The 21,953-nt window shown below is 42.4% G+C and overlaps 1 protein-coding gene across 1 annotated transcript in view; it reads left to right on the forward strand.

Moving 5' to 3' along the window:
* Nlk (nemo like kinase) overlaps nt 1-21,953 on the forward strand; it is a 134,637-nt gene that overhangs the window by 96,597 nt on the left and 16,087 nt on the right. The window contains exons 4-6 of the mRNA XM_052755775.1: nt 15,197-15,303; nt 16,738-16,823; nt 19,935-20,144. Coding sequence (XP_052611735.1) covers nt 15,197-15,303; nt 16,738-16,823; nt 19,935-20,144 — 403 coding nt within the window. The remainder of the gene's footprint in view (nt 1-15,196; nt 15,304-16,737; nt 16,824-19,934; nt 20,145-21,953) is intronic.

The raw sequence follows: 21,953 nt of genomic DNA on the forward strand, positions 1-21,953 counted from the left end.
TGAGAGTGTTGGAGCCCCTGGAACTGGAGTTACAGACAGTTGTGAGCTTTCATGTGGTGCTGGGAATTAAACCTGAGTCCTCTGGAAGAGCTAGTGCTCTTAACTGCTGAGCCATCTCTCCAGCCATAGAGTAGAATTTTGTGAAAGCAAGATTTGTTTAGTTGGGCTGGGGAGATGGCTCAGCCTTAAGAGCATTGCTGCTCTTCTAGAGGATCCGGGTTTGATTCTGTAATGCCAGTCCCAGGGGATCCAACGCTCTCTTTGGGTGTCTGTGGGCACCAAGCATTCATGTGCACCCACATACATTCAGGCAAAACACCCACACATGTAAAAATAAACATTTCTTTAAAAGAAAATTTTAAAGGTGTTAGCTTTTAATTTGGGTTGAACTTATTTAGTACCTTGTGTTCTTTAACCTTGAAGATAGGGTTAATACTCAACTCAGTAGCACTCCTAAACCTCCGTCCAGACCAGTGCACCCCCAGTGCACCTTTCCTCCTCTCCATTACCTCTACCAAACCTTTCTTACTAAGTAGAAATGTATGGCATAAATTGCTCCTTGAGCCTGAAATCTCAAGAACCTCCTTCCTGTAACAGCTGTCACATCTCCTTTAGGACCTTCCTGTCCACAGGAGATCCCCCAGGCTTTAGTCCATTACAAAATCCTAGGGTTAGTTTCAAAAGAACCTGTTTAAAAGTTCTCACTCAGATTTTTTTCCCTTCTCTCCTTTTAAGAGAGTCACTATAGTTGGAACAACTTTTTCACACCAGCTCTTTGAAGCACCTCTGTTCCAGGTGAAATGGGGGGGGGGGGGGGAAACGGGCCGGGGGATAGGGAGGGGGCTCCACTCCAGTCTTTTCACCCTCTATTAAAATATAAATAGATCTCTAAAACTTGCCAGCTGGTACAGGTTCTCAACTTCAGAGGATCAAATCTACAAAGGCACACCTAATTGGAGCCTGTGAAAAGCCTGAGAACCCTATTATCATCTCCCAAACTGCTTAGCCTTCTGCTTAACCTTTGATTGTGAGCTGCCTGCCGAACTTAATTCAGGTGTGAGGGTTTAAGGAAACTCGTGGGACTGTGTGTATTTGATCTTTCCTGTCATATCCCACAGTTGTGACTCCATTTCTGTTTTTTTAAGGTTGCTAGATACCAGGATGCATGTGTTACATGGGGACCTAGAGGTTTCAGAAGCCACTATAAATACATCAGACTCACCTTAATTGGAGGATGTGGGGAATCAGTGGGGTGCTTAGCTACTTCACAGACCAGCTGTGTCTCCTGCTATCAACTCGATTTGAGAGCAGTACCTCAGGAAACTTAATAGACCTAACACTAGCACAAGTCTGTATTTTATCAGCGTGCTCTTTATTTCTCTGCTGCTGGTTCTAATGCTTTGCTCTATGCATGTTGTTAAATATTAATATCCCTGGATCACATAATTGGCTGTAGGTTTAATGTTACATGTCTAATTAGAACTCTTTCCTCTTACTGATGCTTACTTAGAGGAGGCAGGAAAACCAGATGGTAGAAAATAGGATTAGGTTGTACTGGACCTGGGGTAAAAGGTACTAAGGAGGCTGAGTTGGAAACTGCAAGCCTTGCCTGGACTACAAACTAAGTTCAAGGCCAGCTTTTGTTACTACCTTTATCTATTTATGAGGGAGGGTACTCACACAGAGGCCAAAGTGCACTTGCAGGAATTGGTTGGTCTGGCCTGGCAGCAGGTGCCTTTGCCCACTGCACCACTTTCCAGCCCTGGGTTTGGTTTTGGGTGTGTGCAATGCTCACTTGCAAGGTGCTGATCTGTAGCTACTTGTTCCCACTGTAAGCCCAGGACTGCAGAACTCTTTTCCAGTGCCAGGAACCCACACAGGAAGTTCCCTCGGTTTTCACAGACTGACTCTTGGAATTGACCTCCTTTTGAGTTTTCAGTTTGTATGAAACCAGCTATGTAGACCTACTTGTTAAAGTGACATACCCTGTAGAAAACTTTTTTCTGGCACAAGAGCTTTTGTCTATATGTGACTGAACTCTAAAGAAATGTACCTATAGTGGACATAATGTTTTCCAGTACCAGAAAAACTCACATGAGATTGTATTAATACATGAAGAGCAGGAGCTAGAGATATGAGCCATCCCAGTGGTTAAGAACACCTGCTGCTCTTCCAGAGGACCTGGGTTCAATTCCCACCACCTCCATAGTGGCTCACAGCCATATGTAATGCCTGTCCCAGGGGATTTGACACCCTCTTCTGGCTTCCTTGGGCACCATGCATGCACATGATATGCAGACAATACATGTGGGCAAAACACCCATACACATAAAAATTAAATAAAAAAAGATGTAAGACCAGAAAGTTAAAAGGATAATGTGAATAGCTAGGAGTGGGCACATTTATAATCTCAGCACTTGGAAGGCTAAGGCAAAGGGCTACCCTGGGCTACACAGTGAGTTCCAGGCCAGCCTGGGATACAAAGTGATACCTCTCTTTCTTTCTTTTTTTTTTTTTTTGGTTTTTCGAGACAGGGTTTCTCTGTGTAGCTTTGCGCCTTTCCTGGAACTCACTTGGTAGTCCAGGCTGGCCTCGAACTCACAGAGATCCGCCTGGCTCTGCCTCCCGAGTGCTGGGATTAAAGGCGTGCGCCACCACCGCCCGGCAATACCTCTCTTTCTTAAGAGTGAATAGTTTTCCTCCCCCTTCAGCAGGGATGCTCTTTTGAGGTTGCCTGGTCTTGCCTGTGAGATTACGCGGGTTTGAAAGAACTTGTTGGGTAGCTGTCGGTGTCCTTTTTACCGGCATTGTGTCGTTTCGCCTGGAGTCTTCCCCTGCTGCACCCCCACACACCTGGTAGGAGGAGAGACTGATGGAAGGGTAAGAACACAGTCGGACATTTTATTTCAAGCAGTCCTGAGTCCAAATTCCAATTCCCCTGCCCAGTTTGCTAACCTTGAGAAGGTTGACCTTGATGTTCTTCTCAATGGTGATGAAGATCGCGCTCTTCCTCGCAGGGAGGGAATGAATTATGTAGAACATCTGGTGTTCTGCCGTCCAAGTGCTGGCACTGATGTTCACCAAACTCTTCACCCTCCTCCCTAGAACGATGATGATGATGATGATGATGATGATGATGATGATGATGACGACTGCGACCTCATTCCTTTCCCCTTTGTGCCGGACTCAGTGTGATTCTAAACTGAGATGCCCAGAGCCTGGCAAGAACATCCTGGTACCTATTTTGTAAGCATAAAAATGTGAAAAGTTACATAACACATCTGATGTTACCAAGCTGGTAAATGGCAGTCAAGGTTGTAACCCTGATCTTTTTGGTTATTCATCACACCTGACCTTCCCACCAGCTAAATCGGTTCAGCTTCTCGTTTTCAAAGATCAGTTTGCAGGCCTTTTCCCGTCTGAGGTATAATTATTTTGTTTTTAGCTTGTCATGTGGTTTTTAATTTCTGGGGTTGGCTTCATCTTTTAACAGACAGGGTATAGTCAAGACCAAGGGCTGGAATCTAGCGCTAGAGGTCTGCTTCAAGCTAGGTGTGACCTTTGACTCCTTTGTTCACCCTCTAAACCTCCTGATTCTTTATGTGATAATTGTGACAAAGGCACTGACTGACTTCGTGGAGTTGGTGGAAACAGACAAAGTAAAATAAAGCTAGGTGCGTAACAAAGTATAGAGCCACTGCTTTTCCCTTTTGGTCAAACATCTGTGTCCATGTACTTAAAAATCCTTTCTTTGTTGTCCTTGCTGCTTCGTTTTTCTATCAGTGCCAGCCTCCAATCCCTTGACTGTTTGCTTTGCATTCTTCTGTCTTTTTTCTCTGTCCCGTCATTGAGCTAGCATGCTCTCTACACCCACTTGGTACCCAGTCAGTATTTATTGATGTTAATGATGATGGTTAAACAAAGATGCTCTTGGCATCGGTCCTGCAGCCTCTGAGACTGCTTGAGTAATCATGATTTCCTAAAAACAGAAACATACTCAGTCATCTTACTCCTTAATAGAAGGTCAGAGTTTGATGTCAGCGTTTGTTTCTGTAGTGATTATTATGTCGCTTTTTCTCTGCAGAATTATCTCTTGACAGTTGGGGCAGACAGGATTTCTGGCATGAAGCTGATTATTCCTGCGTTCTTAAATCACTTTCGAAAGTAGATGTAGTATCCTAGAGATGGGTTAAATAAATATTGATCATAGTTCAGATCTGTTTTCATTGGAGTGTGAGGTCAGGAAAGGCTCAACATTGAGGTGTTTAATGTTGGCTGCCAGGCTCTAGATTAGGTTTCTAATCTCTCATAAATTACACAAACCTGTTTTCCTTCTGACAACCCTCTTCTCTCTCCTTCCTTCTGTCCCACCTTGTTTCCTTGATCCCTGGAAGGTTTCTTGACCCTGCCTTTTCCCCCTAATTCTGTCCTGAGCAGCCCTTGTAGGAATCTGGCAGGAAGTGCTATTTATGCTTGGTCAGTGTGCACTAACAGCTCAGCCACTGACACACAAGTGTGTACTGTTCTTTTTTTTTTTTTTTTCCTTACCCAGTATCAGAGCTTGTCGGGGGGACGACAAGAGAACCAGGCCTGGGGAAGGAGCCCATGCAGAGAGAGAAAGATGGTGGGGGGAAGAGAGAACAGTACAGAGAGGAGTGTGTACTATTCTAAAGAATGCTCTGTCATCAGGGTTGAGTTTATGGCCCGTTACTGGTGATTTTTAAGGTTTATTTTTACTTAACCATGTGCGTCCCTTTGTCTGAGTAGGAGTGCTGTTGCTGTGGTGCTGTTGCCTGTGGAGGTCAGAAGACACGGGCATCAGGTTGATTCCCTAGAGTTGGAGTTACAGGTGATTGAGAGCTGCTTTATTTGAGTTCCAGAAACAGAATTCAAGTCATCTACAAGAGCAGTACATGCTCCTAACCACTGAGCCATCTCTCCAGCCCAATAATTTTCATGCCAAGATTTTTTTTCAATAAAAGGATTTAAAAAAAAAAATCACATGTAAATTTTTTTGCAGAGAAATATGAGATGGTAGCCAAAAAGAAAATTAATGCCCTATATGTGACCTTTCATTTGAATGAAAGTAAAGATTGATATTTCTTTTTTCCTTTTCCTTCTGGCTGTCTGCTGGGTTGGTTTGGTTTGGGTCCTGGAGATTGAACCAGGGTCTTGTATGTACTCTTCTACTGTGCTGCATCCCCAGCCCTTTTTATTTTGAGACAGTGTCTCACTGAGTTGTACAGGCTAGACTTGAATTCACAATTTAGCACAGGCAGGCCTTAGACTTGAGGTCTTCCTGAGTAGCTCCTGGTGACACTAAGCTACATCCCCAACCCAAAGAGGTGACAGTGGTAACCACCCTCCTCTTCCCCCTACCACTGCTGGGGATAGAATCCCAGGGCCTTAACCCTGTCTAAGCAAGTGGTTTTTAACTAAGGTAAATCTCTCACCCTACTCATTTATTTTATCATATCTAATGATTCCCAAACTTGCAGTTTTTTCAACTTGGACTTCTCATCAAAGGTTTGCCTTTATATTTCTAATAATTAATTTATAATCATTTTTTTTCTGTTTTCCTATCAAGGGCCAATAACCAACCCTCTGTCCCCAAAAATTACCCTGGAATACCTTGTCGTGTGTGTGTGTGTGTGTGTGTGTGTGTGTGTGTGTGTGTGTGTGTGTACATACATATGTACGTGGAATGGGGCACACTCTAGTTTCTTTCAAAAGTAATAGAGACAAGTGATTTAGGTAACCACATATGACTCATAGATGGAGAGAAAATATTTCTCTAATTGTCGGAATTCTGTAAGTTGACTAACAGGATCAAATGAAGAAGTCTGGAGGCAGTGGGTACTTAGGAGGTAAAAGTGGGCAAAACAGTGAAACATACCTGTTTCTGGAGATACTTTTTTTTTTTTTAAGATTTATTTATTTATTTATTTATTTATTATGTATACAGAAGAGGGCACCAGATCTCATTAGGGATGAGATCTTGAGATACTTTTAACCTTTTTCAGTTCCTGGCAGAAGGATGGCATCATTTAACCTATCAACTGCTGCTCAACACTGAGAAGGCAAAGGGTCAGACTTCAACACCATTAGAGTAGATTTAAATGCATATTGTGTCAAACACCTTAACCACTCCCAGCCTCTGTATATTATATCTCTAAATAGGAATAGTTAAAAGTTAGATACAAGTGAATTGACACAGGCAAATACAAGTTTTCCAATTTTAAAAAAAAAAAGGACTAAAATACTTCCTCCTTTTCTTCTCATAACCTGTAACTAAAAGTTACGGAGTTCACCTGTGCTATATTACAAAGTAGTCTGCAGTCCTGGTTGGTTTTTATTGTCAACCTGGCACAGGCTAGGGTCATCTGAGAAGAAGGAACATTAGTTGAGAAAATGCCTCCTTAAGATTGACCTGTAGGCCAGCCTGTGGGGGGCATTTTTCTTTATTGATGGTTGATGTGGAAGGGCCCAACCCTTTGGGTGGTGCCACCCATGGGCTGGTGGTCCAGGGTGTATAAGAAAACAGGCTGAGCCTCTGCATCACTTCCCACATCCAGGTGTCTGGTGTGATTTCCTGCCCTGACTTCCCTGCATGATGAACTATAGGATGTCGGGTGCTCCCAAAGTTGCTTTTGGTTGTGGTGTTTTCTCACAGCAGTAGAAAGCAAACTACGATATTTTTATACCGTGGCAATGCCTGATTAACAACATGGGGTTATAGGTGTATAAAACAAACTCCTGTGGGAAGCAGCTTGATGAAGTATGGAGAAAGCACTGGACTAACAGTCAAGAAATCTCAGATAGGGGCCTGAAGCAATGGCTCATTGGTTAAGAGCATATACTGCTTCCAGAGGACTTGCATTTAATTCCCAGCACCAGGTCAGGTGGCTCACAACCACCTGTAACTCTAGCTCCAAGGGGACCTGATGTCTATAATTTCTACAGGAACCTGCTCATACCACCACCACCACCCCTGCCACCCTGCATGCACACATAATTTTAAAATAATAAAAATAAATCCTTTTAAAAAAAAGAAAGAAATATAAGATAGTCTTGACTTTATCCAGACAGGAAATATGACCTTGGGAAAATCACATAAATCCTCTAGCATGAGTTTGTATGTCTATTAAATAACATCCTCTGGTAGTCAATATTTGAGAAAGCAGTAAAGAAGTTTGAAATGTTAGCTTTTTAAAAGCAGTAACTCCTTAAAGCAGCACAGAGATATTGGTGTTGTCTTCAGCACCTGAGCCTAAGAGCTGCAGCGGCTGCTCCCGAACCTGTTTGTCATTGTTCATTTGCATCTTTCCTTTTCCTGAAGCAAATCAGTACATTTTGAAATTCATATTTCATGGAGCTACTTAACTAATTGCTGCAATCAGCAGCAATTTATTTTATAGCAGGGCTGTTGAAATCACTCTGAGGTTGGCACACCATGTAGTATGTTTTTAATGGTCTTATTTTTAATGACAAGTTTTTATCTAGGAAATGGTTAATCTGCTAATAGTCTCCTGGAAGCCCAAGCTCTGGTTCTATAGGTCATCTTCACCTGATGATAACTTAAAAGAGCATAGCAAAGTCATTGACCCAGTAGGTACACCAGCTGTTAGAGAGGCTGTCCCATTTAGAAGGACCAAGAGAGGGTAATAGCACCCTGTTTTTACTCTTGTGTGGAGACCCTCATTAAATTACTCAAACAATAATCAGATAGATGCTGTTCAAGTTAATGGCACCTCTGAGGCCCTGTCAAGAGAGCTTTATTTAATGTGCAACAGACCTGGAGAGATGCAGGTGCCTTTTCGGGCCCTCATTTAATTTAAGCAGCTTTAGTTGGCATGGCAACTAGTTTAGACATCTGGGAGACGTTATGCTGGGGATTGAGACTTCAGAGGATTTTGCCAGAGCAAAGCAGAAACCTTATCATAATGCAATATGTGTTACCTCTGAGTTTTTGCAGATACAGTGCTAAATTTTTAAATTCAGGAATTGTGTTTTCTGAGAAAAAAAATTTAAATGTCCTGGTAGTTGGATTGTTTTATGTGATTTTTTTAGAAATGCTCCATTCATGGAATAAAGATGTGTTTCTCTTAAGAATGTACTATGTTGAACTTAAAGCATGGCAAACTAATTTTCTGCTGTTGTAATAATTTTTTTAAAAGCTCATATCTTAAACTTTTCAATGTTATATGTTCAGAAGCGATTAGAGGGGGTGAAGACATTTCTCCACAGAGGTAACAGAGAAGCACAGCTGTTGACAGGAACTGTGTCATTTCATCTAGACTTCTGGTTAACTAGAATTTACTGACCCGACCTGTCTTCTCCTGAGCAAGAGGCAACCAGCATTCATTTACATTTCTCCTTAAGCCGGGCGGGGTGGTGCACACCTTTAATCTCAGCACTTGGGAGGCAGAGCCAGGCGGATCTCCATGAGTTGGAGGCCAGCCTGGGCTACAGAGTGAGTTACAGGAAAGGCTCCAAAGCTACACAGGGAAAGCCTGTCTCCAAAACAAAACAAAACAAAACAAAAAAAATTCTCCTTAAACATCTTCCTTGAAAGTTGGCTGGAAGGGTTTTCAAGTCCCTGGATCCTGAAGACAGTGGTGTGCTGATAGTAGTGATAGAGCTGTTTGGGCTTTGAGGGACTTTGCACATGAATTTATGGTCGTCATTTGGAAGCACTGAGTTGTGTAAATCATCCTCTGTTCAATGGTATGACATTCTTGTTGCTAAACAGTAGTCCAGTTTCTCCAGCTTTCTTAGGTATGAGCCTCATCTTGACTTGGTGTCTATAAAAGCTGAATGAAGTGTCATATTTTTTTTCAGAAATTAGTAATTAGTTATAAAGTATCCATTGTGGCTGAAGATATGGCTCAGCTGCTAAGAGTGCTTCCTGCTCTCTGAACTGTGCCAAGTTCAATATATAGCATCGGATAGCTTGCAGCTGCCCGTAACTCCAGCCCTGGGATTGATACCCTCTTCTGACTTCCATGGGTACCTTCATGCCAACACACAAATATAAATATAAATGAAAATAGAAGTGGTCAGGCAGTGGTGGTACGCACCTTTAATCCCAACACTCAGGAGGATCTCTATGAGTTCGAGGCCAGCCTGGTCTACAAAGTGAGTTCTAGGACAGCCAGCACTATACATAGAAACCCTGTCTTGGGGTGGTGTATGTATAGTTCAGTGACGTTAGGTACAGTCACAGTGATATGCAGCTATCGCCACCATCTCTCTCTAGAAGATTTTCTCAACCTTTGGAGGTCAAACAGCCCTTTCCCAGGGGTCGCATTGATATCCTGCATATCAGATATTTACATTGTAGCAATGAAAATTTATGGTTGGGAGGGGTCACCCCGACAAGAGGAACAAGGGTCTCGGCTTTGGGGAGGTGGAGAAACACTGCACTAGCTTCATGACTGCACCCTGATAAGGTGAAAAGGAAGCTGTTGCCCTTTTGCTTGCCTGCGTACCAGCTGTCACACTGTCACTGAAGTTTCTGCTGCCACAGCTGGGCTGCCAGTCCTGTAGTGCCAAAGGCAGAATAGATAGAGCCTGCTCTTCATCCAGGCAACACAAGAACATTGAGTACTGAAGAAGAGAGCTGTAACGTCGGTAGACATGACAGACGGTCCGTGAAGATAAGTGCTTTAGTGTGTCCTTTAGGACTTGTTTTCCCCGAATAAAACCTCAACTTGACAACTGTCTTACTCCATTTGGGCCACTATAATGAAATACTGAAACCTGTGTAGCTTATAAATGGCAGGAATTTGTTCTGGAGATTGGAAAGTGCAGAGTTAAGGCACCTGATAGATTTGGTGTCCAATAAGGGCCTTCTTCCTGTTGAAGAGTTTTTTACTATAACCTACAGTAGTTTGAGTAACTAACGAGTTCCCTCGGGCTTCTTTTATGGGGACACTAATCCCATTCTTGGGGCTCTGCCCTCATAACCTAATCACCTCCCAAAGGCCCTCCCTCCCAGTATTCTGGGGTTAGGATTTAGCATGAGAGCTTTGGGGGAACATCAGCATTCAAACCATTGGAACACAATAATGGCATCTGTGCAGGTTTTTCTGTTTCACTTAGTTTTCCTCTGTATAATGTTCATTTATTTGATCCTTGAAACCTAAAGAGCCAACACAGCTCAAGAATTGAAGCCAGAAGTCATGGCACACATTTGTTTTTGTTTGTTTTTTTTTTTTTTTTTTTTTTTTTGGTTTTTTCGAGACAGGGTTTCTCTGTGTAGCTTTGCGCCTTTCCTGGAACTCACTTGGTAGCCCAGGCTGGCCTCGAACTCACAGAGATCCGCCTGGCTCTGCCTCCCGAGTGCTGGGATTAAAGGCGTGCGCCACCAACGCCCGGCATGGCACACATTTGTAATCCCAGCATTGGGGAGGCTGTGGAAGTTGGAGGCAAACCTGGACTACATATAGTTGGTGATACTTTGTCTCAAAAATCTGTGTGTATGTGTGCTTGGTGCAAGATAGTAGTGTCTTTCTATTTTTGTCCTGTGATTAATATTTCTCAGGGAAAAAATGGTGTATACAGAAGGATTAATAATCTTAACATGGAAAGCAGCCTTACAAGTGAAAATGGATTACATGGTAGACAATACAGTAAAGGGCAGGGCATGTGCCTCAGCTGCATGAGTGTTTGTCTAGTGCCTTAGTTAGGGTTACTATTGCTATGATGAAACACCGTGACCAGAAACAAGTTGGGGAGGAAAAGATTTATTTGATTAACACATATCACTGTACATTATCAGAGGAAGTCAGGACATGAACTCAAACAGGGCAGGAATAAATGCAGAGGCCACAGAGGGGTGTTATGCACTGGCTTGCTCCCCATGGCTTGCTCAGCCTACTTTCTTATAGATCCCAGGACCACCAGCCTAGATCGGCCCCACCCACAATGGACTGACTCCTCCCCATCAATCACTCATTAAGAAAATGCCCTGCAGGCTTGCCTGAAGTCCAGTCTATGGGGGCATTTTCTCAACTGAGGCTCCCTTGTGTCAAGTTGACATTGAAGTAGCAAGCACGCCTACCACGTTTGAGTCCCGGGGTTTCTATCTCGGCATCTCATGAGTCAGATATGTTGCTCATCTATAATCCCAGTACTGAGGATGCAAACAAAAGAACAGGAATTGAAGGTCATTCTCGGCTTCATAGTGAGGCCCTCCTTTTTGAGACATGGGAGCCTGTCTCCTAAAAAAAAAAAAAAAAAAAAAAATGAATTGAAGAGATGGCTCAGTGGCTAACGTTCTTATTGCAAGCAAGAGAACCTGAGTGTTGGGGCCCAGAACTCAAGGTTACCATCGGCTACCACGTTGGACCAGCCTGAGCTGTGTGAGATCCTGTAAATTAAAAAAAAAAAAAAAAGGGAAAGGACAAGATTGGCTCTCACTGCTGTATTCCTCCTGATCACACATACATGTGACCAGTAAACATGTAAATGGTTTTCAACCTGAAACTGTTGGTTTTCATGTCTTCCTACAGCCATCCTAAAATGTTGGTAAATGATTAAAAGTTTAGGCTTAAAAGGGCAGTTTAAAAACACGAAACCTAAGCTGCTTGTAGTGAAAGCACAAAACAGATTAATTCTTACAGGATGTAAAAAAAAAACACAGGAATTGGAGGCATTAGGTGTTGCCTCAAAGCAGGGATGCAGATGAGTCACAAAAGATTGACTACTCAGTATGGGGGAAGTAGCAAGACTCTACATCCTCCCCTAGCCTGCAAGAGACTACACACAGCATGCTGATCCTTGGCATCTCTCACTCCTCACCCCACTCACACAGGACCCTGGCATCCCAGCCTATGTTTCTAATAGGGCTCTTTTCTGGGGAAATGATTTCACCAGAGGAGTCACACATAATTGAAATAGTCTTGGATAGCAGTACACACAGCTTCAAGAGCAACTCATGACAGTATAGAAGAGAAATTTTAAGTAAGCACTTAATATAAAAGATCTGAGTAGCATGAGAAATTGTGTACTATATTTTAAACTTCAAAGTGATGGACTGTGATTCTACTTGAAGAAATCGATCAGATTCAAATAAAGCTGTATATAATGTTCATTTCAAGTTTGTTTAAAATAGTAAAAGAAGGATAACAGATTTTCAACAGTGATGGATCCATTAAATGAAAATTCTGGAAATGGGTATAGTAGCATAAGCCTGTACTCCCAATACTTAGAAGGTAATGGGAAGCTCAAATTCAAGGTTGTCTGCTACATGGTGAATTCAAGGCCATTCTGAGCTACATGAGCCTGTCTTAAAAGACAGAAAAGGGGTCCTAGGTAGTTTTCATCTTTTTCATTTGCCAGGTTTTCTACAAAGAAAGTTTTTATTTTGCTTTGCTTTTGTTTTTCAAAACTTCAAAAATACACCAAAAGTAGAGATAAGAATATAACTCCTGCAGCACTCGGGAGGCAGAGGCAGGTGGATCCTTTGAGTTTGAGACCAGCCTGGTTTAAAGAGTGAGTTCCAGGACAGCCAAAACAACAACAACAAAAAAACAACAACAAAAAAAAAAAAAAAACCACCTGGATTGCCGAGCTTTAACAATATTACTTATTTTTTCCAATCTTTTCTATCCCAGCCCACCCCTTGGGCAAGGGCAGGAGTTGTTTGGTTGGTTGGTTGGTTTTTTTGTTTTTGTTTTTTGGTGGTTTTGTTTGTTTGTTTGTTTTGTTTTTCAAGACAGGATTTCTCTATGTAGTTTAGGTGTCTGTCCTGGATCTCGCTCTGTAGACCAGGCTGGCCTCGAACTCACAGAGATCCACCTGGCTCTGCCTCCTGAGTGCTGGGATTAAAGGCATGTGCCACCACCACCTGTCGGCAGGAGTTTTTTTTAAAATAGACTGCAAACATCACATTTAGCCTATAAATGGTTTATCCCTTTCTAATAAGGACCCTCATCAGAACATAATGAATGTGCCATTATGGTATCTTAACAACATTGGTTTATTCCTTCCTACCCATCCCTGATTGCCCCCAAGTGTCTCTTTGAACCAAGTTCTAAACAGAACCCACATATTTATACTTGGTTATTAAATCTCTTGATGCTCTTCTAACCCAAACATCCCTTCCTGCCTTCCCTCCTATCACATGCACTTTTACAGGAAGCAGGCAGGAGAGCATGTGACTTAGGTTGTATGGTAGTGGTTACTCTCTCTGGGTAGATGCAGCATGAATTGTTAGAAGGTCTTATGAATAAAAACAAACCCGGAGCCAGGTATTGGGGTGAACGCTGAAAGATCAGAAAAACAGAACCAGCCACAGCTAACCTCACCTTGCCAATTCCTCAGCTGATCTCATTTCCTCAAACTGGAAACCTCTGTGCCCTCATCCAAATGGATCTCAGCTAAACTGCTGCTCAAAAGCCTAAAAACTTAACAGACTCTAGTTCCTGGTCCTCACACCTTATATGTCTTTCTGCTTCCTGCCATCACTTCCTGGGATTAAAGGCCTGTGTCACCATGCCTGGCTGTTTCCAGTGTGGCCTTGAACTCAAAGAGATCTGGATGGATCTCTGCCTCCAGAATTGCTAAGATTAAAGGTGTGTGTACCACCATGTTCTGGCCTCTGTGTCTATCTAGCGGCTGTTCTGTTCTCTAACCCCAGATAAGTTTATTAAGGTGCACAATATATTGGGGAACACAATATCACTACAGTAGAAAAGGGCTTGTTTAATGTGTGATCTTCAAGAGTGACCAGTGCCAATTAGTCCCAGCACTCTGAAGGCAGAGGCAGACAGATCTCTGAGTTCAAGGCCAGCCAGAGGTACATAGACCCTGTCTCAAAAAAAAAGATTTTAAGATGTGACTACTCACATAACCTCCTGCTTGGGTAGCACTGAGCTGGGCTGTCCCCAGCCTGCTTGTAACCCTCTCTGCTTAAGGCCTGGTTACTAGAGGGCTTGAGCTCTCTAAGAGAAACCTTAAACATTATAATTTCTATACAGTAAATGTCAGTGTATACATGAAGACAAAACAATTTGTGTTGGATGCTGTGTTTTAGGGATCTAGGGTCTCTAGTCAGACTGATAGCAGGTATGATGAGAAGAGGCCTAATTGTAGCTAAACACTGAAGGTAAAGCCACAGGACTTTCTCATAGAAAGATGGAGAGAGTGAAATACCAAGGATGACTTCCAGGTTTGTGTTTGGTGGTGTGAAGGAAAGGAGTAGGCTGCATTTGAATATTCAAGAGTGTGATGAAGAGAAGAACTGAGGTCCAAGACTGGGATGTTCTAGCATTCAGCGGAGAGGAAAGGAGAAGGAACAGAGGAAGAGCCAGAAATACCAGCCAGTGAGAGACGAGCAAAGCCTCCCAAGTGTCCCAAGGCCATCTAAAAGCATCTCTAGGAGGGGGCAGTTTTCAACCATTGCGTCAGATGTTAGCACAGACTCTCCCTTGACTCTGTGTTGTCCTAAACTGCAGCTCACTTTAAAGCTGTGAAGGGAAGATTATTGAGAGAAAAGTTCCAATTAAATCATAAGTCTATTATTCTAACATAAATATAGCAAAAAAGGAGTTCCTTAATGTCTCTAACGTTTATGTATCTTGTCCAAATTCTGGATTCCACCTCTCCATGGCTTCCCAATCTCCTGCTTTTGATCTCCTGCCCTGTGTCGATTGAATAGAAGCCTTAGACTCCGTCTCAGTTCAAAGTAGCAGAATTTAACCACATGCAGAGTTAACTGAGTAGAAGGTTATGTTGTTCTGATTGTGGGGAGGCTTGGGCTTGAATTTACCAATTCACTCTTTCGGGCAGTACCATACTTTATATAGTCCACAATTGATGGGTAGATTGTGATCTTTTTTGCTGGTGTTTTAAGATGGGATCACCAACCCAATTTTTTAATTTAAAGGACACCCCAGTTGCTCACCAAAATCTTGAGACTAATGGATCTTCACACTTCTCTTTGGCCTGGTTGCTACTTGTCCATTTCTCTAGTATAAGATGATTGTAGAAGATGACTGGTTTTTCACTTCCATTCTTGAGCATGTGACTTCTTATAATTTAGTAGTGTCTGGAATTCTCACCTTCATCAAGCTAGAAGCTAGCTGTCTTCACTTCCCAGCCTTGAGAATGGAAGTTACTCTTTAATCTGATGACTGCACTAAGGGGGTTGGGCCAATTCTCTGACATCTCCTTAACTTAAAATCTGAAGATATGTTGTCACAGAATTGATGCAGAGTGACCTACATAAAATTATCGTCTCTCCTCAGCCACTCAGCTCAGATCATGTCAAAGTTTTTCTTTATCAGATTTTGCGAGGTAAGATTTTCCTTTATCATGAAAAGGGCAGTGTGGTGGTATAAATGAGTCATTTTGTTCTTCATTTGAACTTTATTCTGGCCTTCCAAGCCTTCTTCCCCAAAGATCTTTCTATTTGAACCAAAGTTGTTTCACTCTTTTTGTATTTGATACTAAACAAGAGGCGTGGGGTTAGAGATGCTAGGCATTGAACTTGGATCCTTGAGCATGCTCGTCACATCCCTGCCAACAAGAGGCTTTTAAGGTGACCAAATATTTTTGTTTTTATGTTCATTAGGGCAGAGAAGGCAGGCAAGTGGATTGATCTAGAAAGGCAAGTAAACAGTGGTTTGTCACAAATCCTGCTAACTGCCTTTAGCTCTTCACAGCCTGTGGCATCAGATGACTAAATTAAAAAGTGACTGTCCTCTATGGAAGACATCCATCCTTCAAGTCTGAGTATCGCCTGGCATAGCTGAGCCCCACTTAGCTCAAAATGACCATTAAAGCCCAAAGCACATGGAGAAGACTGTAGAGAGAGCAGCTAAATAACTCCAGACTGTGCATGAAGAGCAGAGACCTGACCGGGAAGCAGTTTAGGCCACTCTGATTGATGCCTCCTCTAGCCCCCAGCTGTGTCCAGAGTTCTACCTTGACACACAGAATTAGTTAAAGGTGAAACCACTTTCTTGTCTGCTGAATACATTTTTTCACAGTATTCACAGAATTACATTCTACAAAGAAATTAAAAATCAACATCTTCCAAGGATTAAAACACTAAGTAATATTACAACAACAACAAAAAGTTCACTTACGATGGATCTGTTGATACTCTGTGGTAGGGGTAAATGGGAAAGATTCTTGGCTCATTTACAGTTGTGAAGAAAATGTCTTATTACATTTTATTTTTTTACAAAAAAAAAGGAATCAGCATGAGATTGAGACTTAGAGGGTACTGATGACCAGCTTTTAAGATGTCAGATATATTTTGAGATGATTAAGTGTCTTCTTGGCTGTCAGTTGTCACAAGTGCTGCAGACAGCTGGGCGTGTCCCTGAGTTTTGTCCTGTCACTGAAATGCCTATCCTGGGAAAGGCCTCTCGTAGGTTAATGGAAACTTCTTGGTTGGAGCAGGTTCAGAGTCACAGGCTGGGAGTATCAATAGCTGAACTCCAGTAACCACACTGAGGAGCGTGGCCCAGTCCTAACTCCCGGGCCTGGCAGCCTCGCCTGTGCTTCAAGCCATGTAATCTTTTAAATTATAGACATTGTCTCTGGCATGTGCAAACACCACTGTGACATTTTATCGTACTGCAACAAAATTACAGTGTTTTGAAGGGGACTAAGTCAAACTTTTAGTAATATTCTTTAGCTTTTGTTTAGGGAATAATTTTAAATCTAGTCCATTTCCTTTTAAGGCTAAATATCTGCAACTAAATGTGTTTATTATTTCAGGTTTGAAATATCTCCATTCAGCTGGCATTTTACATCGAGACATTAAGCCAGGGAATCTCCTTGTGAACAGCAACTGTGTTCTAAAGGTAGCTTTTCAGTTATTTAAACATCTGAGAAAAATCAAATGTCTGGCCCAAGAATAGCATTTTCCCTACTTCACCAGAAATAAAGAGAACAGTTTTCTTCAGTCCCATCACTTGTCAAGGCCATTGGAACTAATTTGTGGTCCTGGCTCTTTTTTTTTTTTTTTTTTTTAACATGTTTGCTTCTGTTTCAGACACTTAAATGAGGATTATAATGTCACAAAAAAGAATGGCAATTTTTCAGAAACTCTTACCTTTTCAGGTTGTTCCATTATTACAAGAAGTTGTTAAGAGCTAACGTGACCATGGCAACTCTTATATAAAGGAAAACCTTTATTGGGGCTGGCTTACAGTTCAGAGGTTCAGTCCATTATTGTCATGGTAGAAGCATGCATGCTGGTAGACATGGTGCTGGAGAGGTAGCCAAGAGCTCTACATCTGGATCCACAGGCAGTATGAAAGTGAGACACACTGGGCCTAGCTGGAGCATCTGAAGCCTCAAAGCCCGCCCCTAGAACACACTTCCTCCAACAAGGCCACACCTCCTAGTATGCCACTCCTATGGGCCTATGGGGGCTGTTTCTTTTCAAACCACCACAGATGTGCTTATCAGAAGGAATTAGACTCTTAGCTTCATCTGTGACAGGGAAGTGTGGCTTTTAGGCAGGTGTCTGTGTCTTCAATGCTAGCATTACCATGTGCTGTTGCACTTCAGTAGCAAAAGGAAGTAGAGGCATGCTTAAAAGTTAAAGTGCTAGGGCCAGGAAAGGGCATATGCACCTAGTGAATGTAGTTCTACAGTGTGGTAATGAAATCTTCCCCTGCAGAATAAGTTAATGATCCCCAAGTCTCAGGTGCCAGGATGAGACCATGTCTCAAAAAATAACCAAGCTGCACATGTTTTTGCATGATGGTAACCCCAGTATTTCAGAAGTAAAGGCAGGAGGAAAAGAATACCTAAAACGAGTATCCCAAACTTCAAGTCATCAACTTAATTTTTACTATTTTCCTGGTTCCTACTTCTCATTGTCCTTTGTTAGTTAATAGTAAACTCCATCTGGGCATCGGTGGCGTACGCCTCTAATCTCAGCACTTGGGAGGCAGAGGCAGGCAGATCTCAGTGAGTTCGAGGCCAGCCTAGTTTACAGAGTGAGATCCAGGATAGGCACTAAAACTACACAGAGAAGCCCTGTTTCAAAAAACAAAACAAAACAAAAAAAGACAAACTTCGCAGTACGCGTTTCTCAGACCTCTAATACACAAGTATATTTTCCAAACTCTTGAATAGTGGAAGGTCCATCATAATTTTCCTCATGATAGAAATTAGAAATAGGGGCCGGGCGGTGGTAGCGCACGCCTTTAATCCCAGCACTTGGGAGGCAGAGGCAGGCGGATCTCTGCGAGTTCGAGGCCAACCTGGGCTACAGAGTGAGTTCCAGGAAAGGCGCAAAGCTACACAGAGAAACCCTGTCTCGAAAAACCTAAAAAAAAAAAAAAAAAGAAAAAAGAAATTAGAAATGGGGCAGGAGAGTGGACTCAGTGGTTAAAAAAGCTTACTGCTCTTGAGGAGGACCAGGTCCAGTTCCCAGCACCCATATGGTGGCACACAGCTGGGTGTACCTCCAGTTCCAGGATCTAATGCCTCTTCTGACTTCTGTGGGCTCATGTGCACATATATACACATAAAATTAAATAATTTTTTAAAGAAAAGTAGAAGCTGGGTGGTGGTGGTGCACACCTTTAATCCCAGCACTCGGGAGGTAGAAGTGGGCAGATCTCTGAGTTTGAGGCCAGCCTGGTCTACAGAGTGAGTTCTAGGAAAGCCAGGGCTACACAGAGAAACTCTGTCCCTAAAAGCCAAAATAAGAAAAAGAAGAAGAAAACAGCATTTGTGCCAAGCCCAGCAAAATAGGCCTCTTTTATCCTACCTCCTTCTATGAGTCCATCTGGAAATAGCTTGGTTAAGCCTGATGTATGTATTCAGCTATGTTTGGAGTTCATTGGTTTTGATTTGGGTTTAACTATCAGTTTAGAGTAGATGAAAGTTTTGGGGTTTTTTTTGGTTGCTGAGCATTGAACCCAGGCCCTTGTACTTGAAGGCAGGTGCTCCATTCCCAAACCACATCCCCAGCCTGGAGAAGAATAGTTTTTGAAAGATACATAATTTTAAAGGGGGAAGGGGCACTAGAGAGATGGGTCAGTGGTTGAAGCACTAGCTGCTCTTCCAAAGGACCTGGGGATCAAAATGATCTGTAACTCCAGATCTGATGCCATTTCCTGGCCTCCATGGGCACTAGCACACGTTACACAGATATACATATAAGCAAAAGTGATACATATAAAATAATACAAAATTAAAATATATATGATTTTATACAAAAACGTTAAAGTTAAGATTTTCTCCCTTTTGTCCAAATAAGACCATATTTTTATACTGGAAAGGAAAATATTATATCTCTATCATGTAAGACTTTTTAAAGTTCATGAGTCCAAGGTTTTTTCGTGTATATGTCATGTGGTTTTTCTTTGTTGCTGCTGCTGTTTTTCTAGGCATAAATGTGTCTGTCTAGCTGAGCATCTTAGTTTACTTTCTGTTGTTATGATATGATAAAGACCATGACTAAAATCAGCTTGGCAGGATGATGTTTATTTGGCTTACTTATCCAGGATCACAGTCTATTAAGGGACACCAAGGCAGACTCTCCAGGCAGGGACCGAAACAGAAGCCATGGAGGAGTGCTAGCTTGCTCATCCTCTTTTTTTTTTTTTTTTTAAACCACCCAGGACCACCTGCCCAGGAATGGTATGGCCCACAGTGGGCTAGACCCACATTAATCATCAACAAGAAAATGTCCCATGGGCCAATCTTATTCATTTGAGGTTCCTTCTTCTCAGATGTATCTAGGTTTGTGTCAAGTTGACAAAATCTAACCAGAACGCTGGGTATGGTGGCACATGCCTGTGATCCCGGCACTTGGGAAGTACAAGACCGAAGAATCAGATTTTCAAGGTCATCCTCAGCTCTATAGCAGGCTTAAAGTTATACTGGCTCAAAAATGAACAAAAGAAGGTAGGTGTCTGCTTGATAATGTCTTAACTGCCTTTTCTATTTAGATTTGTGATTTTGGATTGGCCAGAGTGGAGGAATTAGATGAATCCCGTCATATGACTCAGGAAGTTGTTACTCAGTATTATCGGGCTCCAGAGATCCTGATGGGCAGCCGACATTACAGCAATGCTATTGACATCTGGTCTGTGGGATGCATCTTTGCAGAACTGCTGGGCCGAAGAATACTGTTCCAGGCACAGAGTCCCATTCAGCAGGTGGGATTTTGCTTTACAGCTTCATTTGCTTTTAATTCTGCTATAGATTTGAAGGGAAAGCCATCTTGCACACATCTTGAGTTTATTCATTGTACTGTCTTAATTGACTTTTAGCAAATTCAGGTTCACTCAAAAGCCAGAAAGTTATAAAGTTAAGATTGCAGAAGTTCATACTGCAAGTTAGGAGCTTTTTAGAGAAAGTGTTGGCTTTCTCACATGCACTGGTGCATGGCAGCAGACTCAGCTTTGCAGTTGCAGAGGTATGGTCTTGAGTAGCTTAGAAGGCATCTGTTCCCTCCAGCTGAATGGCTGTGACTTGAAAATGTATTCGATGACTAGACTATACACTTTTAGTGTTGATGTCTTCAAATCTGAATGTTTAAAAAAAATTATCTTGATTATTGGGCTAAAATATTTAGTTATAGCATAGAACACCTGAAAATAATTAAAATACAGCTTTAAGGAACCATTTGCAGTCAAGTGTGGTGCACCCCTGAGGCAGAGGCCATAGAACTTCTGTGAGTTCCAGGCCAGCCTCATCTACATACCGAGTTTCAAAGTTTCAGACTAGACAGAACTATATAGTAAGACCCTGTCTCAATAAAAAAGGCTGGGCAGTGGTAGTGCACACCTTTAACCCCCCAGCACTTGGGAGGCAAAGGCAGGCAAATCTCTGAGTTCAATTCCAGGCCGCTCTACAGAGCAAATTCTAGCCAGAGCTTCACAAAGAAACTTTGTCTCAAAGGAAAGAAGGAGGGGTGGAGGGAGCAATAGAGATGGCTCAGCCATTACGAGCACTTGCTGTTCTTCCCGAGGACCTGAATTTGATTCCCAGCATCCACGTCTGGTGGCCCACAGTTGCCTGTCCCTTCAGCTCTGGGGGATCTAACTTCTCTGACCTCTGAGAGCACTTGTACTCAAGTGTACACATGCAATTAAAAATAATTTTTTAGGCTTAAAAATAAATTGAAGGTAGGCATGGTGGCATATGCCTGAATCCTTGTACTTGGGAGGCAGAAGCAGTTGTTTGAAGACAACCTGGTCTATGTAGAGAGTTCTAGGCCAGCCAGGAGAACCTGTCTCAAAAGAAAGTGGGGAGGGGAGCTTAGTGAGTTAAGAGCACTGGCTGCTCTTGCAAAGGACCAGGGTTTGGTTCCCAGCACCTATCTGGCAGTTCACACTGTCTGTAACTCCAGTGGCAGGAGTTCTGACACTCTTCTGGTGTCTTCAGGCACTGCATATGCTTGTTGTGCAGACAAAATACCCATAAAATAAAAATAATAAATCTTTCTTTTTTTTTTTTTTTAAAGAAGAAGAAGAAAAGAGAAAAAAACTCATTTGGAGCTAAGTGTGGTAGCACATCCCTATAATCTCAGCACTTGAGAGAGAGGGGAGACCTCTGTAAGTTCAAAGCCAGTCAAATTCACATACGTAACAGGTTCTGGAGAAGTATGTGTGAGCCTTCCAGTCTTACAGGACCACTGGAGACCTCCTCTTCTTATCGTTGGTGTGCCTGGTGTGGCAATCATCACAGAAGACAGACATTATATTTGGAAGTAGTCATTTTCTCCTGCATTTTCTATTTTTGAGAAATAAATACACCGGGTGCTGAATAGCCAGTGGACTTTACAAGTGTGTTTCTCATAGATCTTTCCCACTGTAGACAATTTTCTGAGCATGTCTATCAGGCAGTCATTTCCTTCTGCCATTGTGTGGTTGTTAGAGCCGGGCAAATGTCACCACCATGCCAGTCAGAAGGCTGTCCAGAGATCTTCAGGGGACAGCAGGCTTCTCAAGCAGTTCCATCGC

The sequence above is a fragment of the Peromyscus californicus genome, unplaced genomic scaffold (assembly GCF_007827085.1).
Source record: "Peromyscus californicus insignis strain IS unplaced genomic scaffold, ASM782708v3 Scaffold_3__1_contigs__length_106647218, whole genome shotgun sequence".
Classification (NCBI taxonomy): Eukaryota; Metazoa; Chordata; class Mammalia; order Rodentia; family Cricetidae; genus Peromyscus; species Peromyscus californicus.